General features: G+C 33.9%; 2 protein-coding genes across 3 annotated transcripts in view; one reads left to right on the plus strand and one right to left on the minus strand.

Moving 5' to 3' along the window:
- The window catches only part of LOC108575715 (vacuolar protein sorting-associated protein 33B), a 2,064-nt gene extending 1,338 nt beyond the window's left edge, over nt 1–726 (plus strand). The window contains exons 4-6 of the mRNA XM_017938595.1: nt 1–6; nt 62–387; nt 463–726. The exon at nt 1–6 is cut by the window's left edge and continues 225 nt beyond it. Of these exons, the coding sequence (XP_017794084.1) occupies nt 1–6; nt 62–387; nt 463–726 (596 nt within the window). The remainder of the gene's footprint in view (nt 7–61; nt 388–462) is intronic.
- Nucleotides 727–892: 166 nt separating this feature from the next.
- LOC108575674 (eukaryotic translation initiation factor 3 subunit C) lies at nt 893–4,592 on the minus strand. 2 transcript variants are annotated; one of them, XM_017938534.1, is made up of 13 exons: nt 4,512–4,592; nt 4,214–4,319; nt 4,004–4,136; nt 3,635–3,919; nt 3,462–3,559; nt 3,268–3,395; nt 2,786–3,196; nt 2,502–2,711; nt 2,281–2,434; nt 2,006–2,221; nt 1,420–1,923; nt 1,107–1,305; nt 893–1,028 (listed from the first exon to the last, which is right to left on the minus strand). In XM_017938534.1, exons 2-13 carry the CDS (start codon nt 4,304–4,306, stop codon nt 895–897), a joined length of 2,565 nt encoding a protein of 854 aa, XP_017794023.1. In that variant the 5' UTR covers nt 4,307–4,319; nt 4,512–4,592; the 3' UTR covers nt 893–894. The 2 variants fall into 2 exon arrangements, with proteins under 2 accessions (XP_017794023.1, XP_017794022.1); XM_017938533.1 differs by having other exon boundaries at nt 1,107–1,923.
- Nucleotides 4,593–4,899: the final 307 nt, after the last annotated feature.

Here is a 4,899-nt window from a genome sequence, read left to right on the forward strand (position 1 = left end):
ATATGAGTATTTATTTTTAAATGTAAAATTATGGCATTTGAAACCAAAATCAATTTTTCAGATGACCATCCATTGAGAACTCTACGTCTATTGTGTCTACTATCAATTGCGAGCGACGGAATTACTCAGAATGAATTAGACACCATGCAAAAGCTTCATCTTCACGCTCATGGTTACAAGCATATACCTCTGTTCTATAAATTACAAAGTACAGGCTTGTTGAAGTGTAGGACAGAGAATATTTTACACAAACTGCCAAATTGGAGCAGCGAATGGAACAACAATGCACAGAAGTTGAAGCTGTTACCCAGTTACTTAAAGCAAACGGAACAAAAAGGCCGTTCGTGTCCTAGCTACGTGTTTAGCAATGCTTACATACCTGTAATTGTTAGTAATACTTTTAATTAAATTAATTAGTCCATAAATACTTAAATAGATCTGACAAAATTCATGTCCTTATAGGCTCAAGCATTAAATACCGTTGTAAATCAAGAAAAGGATCCCAAGAGTCTCGAAGTATTAGCAAATTTATCAAACTGCGTTATAAGTGGTCAACGTGGCTCATTATTACCAAAAATGGTAGTAATATGCATTATTGGTGGCATTACTTATGCTGAAATAACTGCTTGCAGATTTATAGAAAAAGCAACTGGAATTCGTCTAGTTTTAACATCAGACAGTATAATAACAGGTAATAAAATACTCGAGAAGATACAAGATATATGAACATCTTAATGCTAAGATGATAATTAAAAAACCGGAATAATTAATATTATTTATTTTTTTATGATAAATATACTGTTATTTTTAACATTATTTACATGAGTGTATACACGGTACAATAATAAGCCACTGTTAAACACCCACAGAAATAACATTTAATGATGTCCTGTTTCAATAATTTCGACTCTCCTCTCTGTTACGATCTCGATCACGATCGCGTCTCTGACGACCCCAATCTTGTCCCTGCCGATTGTAGTTCTGCCTGTCGCGGAAGTTCCCTTGATTTCCTCTCGCAAAGAAGTTTCCTATGATATGAACAATTATTTATACTTTACTTAGAAAAAATTCTTAAAAATAGCCCGTAATTTTTACCCGCAACCTACCTTGCTTCATTTCAAAGATACGTTCGTTAGAATCGACAAAGTTGTTCACTTTATCTGTGAGCTGCAACGCCAGTGATTGAAGGCGGCTGGGTTCACTACGATGCATGACAACAGTTTCTGTGGGATCATCCAAAGATGCCATAAGTTCCTCGTTGATGATCATTTTACTTATGATGGAATGCACAACTGGTCTTTTCAACTGAAACATTTCCGCCAATTTTGGCATGGAGATTGAATCGTAGACGTGAGAATAAGTGAATAGATATGTCCTCAATGCTTCTTCTTTGATTAATCTCGTGAGCATGTCACGAACCTTGTCTGCCTGGTAGAACAAGTCCCAGACTTTGGCATTCATCTTTTCATTGATAATAAAATTATTACAAGCCAGCCAGTTTCCATTACGCATAGCTTTTGCTGCAGCCACAACATGTTCTCTCATTGATTCTGGAGGACCAACTAATGATTGACGTTCACTTGACCTCAACTGCTGATAAAACGTCTTGGAAATCATTCTTCTCCTTGCGTCGAATTCATGTGCAGCCATGTATGGGATTTCGATAAGCATCGCAGAAACTAGATAGACGCATTCGAGAAGTTCCAGGTTAATATGCATGTGGAAAGGCATTTGTCTTTGTTTCTCAATCTTCTCTTGCTCTTTACTACGTTCGTGTTGCCTCTGAGGAAGAAGACCTTGCGCTAACAGTTCCTTCACCTTACCAGTTACCATTAAATCGACTAAACAATTATGTGCATCTTTGATGTTCGCGTGACGGAAAGCACACAGGCCTAAATGAGCAATGGTTCTGTTGTATAAAATCTATAAATGAAAAAATTAAGTAGATTTGTAAAAAAAAAGAGGAGAGGGGAGAAGGGTATATTTTACTATAAAATATAGGTACTTGAGTAGCTGGATCGGAATGCTGAATCGTTTCTTGTAAATGGGACATCAGAATGAGGTCGCGTGCTTGGAACCAATTATCATGGAGAGCATGATGATAAATATGAGAAAGAATCGCGCGAGTTCTCAGTCTGTCAGTTCCATCGTGAGCGTAAACATATTTACAAAGTTTCTCCATAACTTGTACAGATGTGATAATATCAAGACCGAGTTCTCCCTAAAAATGATATTGTCTTTCTATTTTCAAGCTTAAATTATTAATAGCGACATACTAACCTCCTTCTGTTTAAGAACATTAGGATCAAATTTATAGTATAGATGCTCAATTTTACGGAGATAGACGCGGCAAAGCTCGGAAACAGTTCTTTGTCTTTCTAAGTATTCCTGAACTTTGTCTATTATAGTAGACACTTGTTTCTCATCTTTCAATCTGAAGAAGCAAATATTTTTTTCATGCTCTATTTACGATTTAAAAATATTTTAAAATATATACATACCTTTCCACGTATTCGTTACTATGTGGGTCACATTCCTTCAATAATTTTGTAAATTCCTCGTCCAAACGTTCCACTAATGTTAACACGCATCCATGTATTTTATATGGAGGTGTTTCGAACTCCTCTGAATCTTCAGACACAACCTCAGCAATTACCATATCTTTTGTGTTCAGCAACATGTCGAGCATTTCTGTTATACGTTCCAATATCCTATATAAAAATTATTTATTTATTTATTCATAAACCAGCGCAGTCTGTTTTAAAAGTCTGAAATAGATACGAACTTTGACCAATACTCAGGTTTCATTGCATCTGATACTTTAGGATTATAATCGAAAATGGAAGATACGATAGAAAACTTAATTTTCACGGCTACTGCTGGTCCAAGATTGTGCGTATCAGCTATGGACTGCAATTCGTGTAAAAGTTCGATTTGTTCCCTTCTATCCGTACGCTTTTTACCGCGTGCTGCGATAATTTCAGAAAGTTTCTTCAAAACAGCAGCCACATTAATTTCAGCATCCTTGGCAAACATTTTTGGCTTTTCAGATGGAATAGCCACACCGCCCTTAACAGTCTCCCATTCACCCTCTCCATCATCTTCGTCTTTCTTCTTTTTTCTTTCCTTTTCTTTACGTTCCTTTCGTTGTTCTTTCCGTTTCGCCTTATCTTCTTCTTCCTCTTTATCTGTCACTCTGTTTAGAAATATATTCATAACATAATCGTTGTTTCTTATTAATTTTACGCGATTACATGAAAAACAGACCTTTTGATAAAACGTTCACGTATGTTTTGATATTGACCTTCATCCTCACTACTTGTACTTTCAGTGTCTGAAGAACTACCCCAGTCAGATTCACTTTCACTACCTTCTTCTCCATCAGCCACACTTTTCTAAAGTTTTATTTAAATACTGTATAATTTAAAGAACAGAAAAGGAGTTGGGTGCATATCACAAACCTTAAACTTTGATATATCTGGTTCACTTGCTTCAGAGCCTGCCTTTTTGAAAGCAACTGCACTATCATCCTCTTCTTCAGATTCCATAACTTCTTCAGCTAAAATTTTTAACACCAATTAATTTTTATATAAAAATTTTTACAAATATATAAATATTTTTAATTTATATGCACGTTTCTCTTCCTCTTCATCATCATCCTGATCTGGATTTTCTCTGAATTTGGCTATGTCCTCTTCAAAATCTTTATTATATTTACGAAGCTTCTGACGTAATGAGGTCAATGATTTTGAATTATTTTTGGACATACTCTTGCGTCCTTCACGATCTTCCCATACTTCATTTATAAAGTCTTCCATTTCTACTAGACATCTAATATAAAAGCGTGGTGTCTGACCACCTTCTTCCTTTGCTATTACAGTTAATGCCTTTTGATAGGCACGCATCAAATCTTCAAAACCTAAGATTACAAAGCAAATAATTTTAATTAACTGGACATATTATTCTATTTCGTGCAATAATACTATATACTGTATCTGCTTACTGGACAGCATGCTGCTCATATCTTTAATCTTTTTGTAATTTCTTATGAGTTTGATGAGATTGGCAATTTCCTCATATCTTTTTTCTTTTGTTGACCGTACTACCCTCTTAGTTTCTTCTTCTTCATCACTGAACTATAACAAATTCTAATGTTATATATCTGTAGAACAGAGGAAAGAGAAATTTGAGGAACTATAATACTTCAATTTACAGTAAAAGCTGTAGTTGGTGCTCTTTGAATCTGTTCCTCCTCTGAAGCACTATCAGACTCAGAGTCTGACCCAGTTGCAAAAAAACGGCTCATGATTCAAAGAATACTGCAACAAAATATCATACAATGATGTAATATAAATCACACAAGCAATTATACACGAAGAATTAGTGTGTATATACGGCGACTCTTAAACACATGTTAAAGTACTTTGTTCAATAACGCCTAATATCATGCACACAAAGTCACTACAAAGTTATCTAAAACATACAAATTTTATTCATTTTATTAAACTTACAGATTTCAAAATTAGTTGTTTCTTCCCCTTCAAAGAACAGAAGTACCGCAGGTTATAATGACAACGACATTAAAGGCGGATATACCATAAAATTTAACACATAATGCAAAGAACAGGTGTTCTAAAAACTAGCAATATGTAATTTCTAATTAAATACTTTCTTACATATTTTTCTATTGAATCTATTGTCGAAGAATAAATTTATAATATTTTCAATAGCATTAATCTATTTTTTAAAATAATTGCTTTATACAAATTGTACTAATTCTTTGAGTATAGTAATTTTAACTATAAGTACACTTGAAAAACAATCATTTTTCTGTAAAAGTAAAGCTCATAAATAATAATGTATTAATAATATTGAATATTTTAATAATTAATATCAATT

This window comes from Habropoda laboriosa, unplaced genomic scaffold, assembly GCF_001263275.1.
Source record: "Habropoda laboriosa isolate 0110345459 unplaced genomic scaffold, ASM126327v1 scaffold295, whole genome shotgun sequence".
NCBI classification, from domain to species: domain Eukaryota; kingdom Metazoa; phylum Arthropoda; class Insecta; order Hymenoptera; family Apidae; genus Habropoda; species Habropoda laboriosa.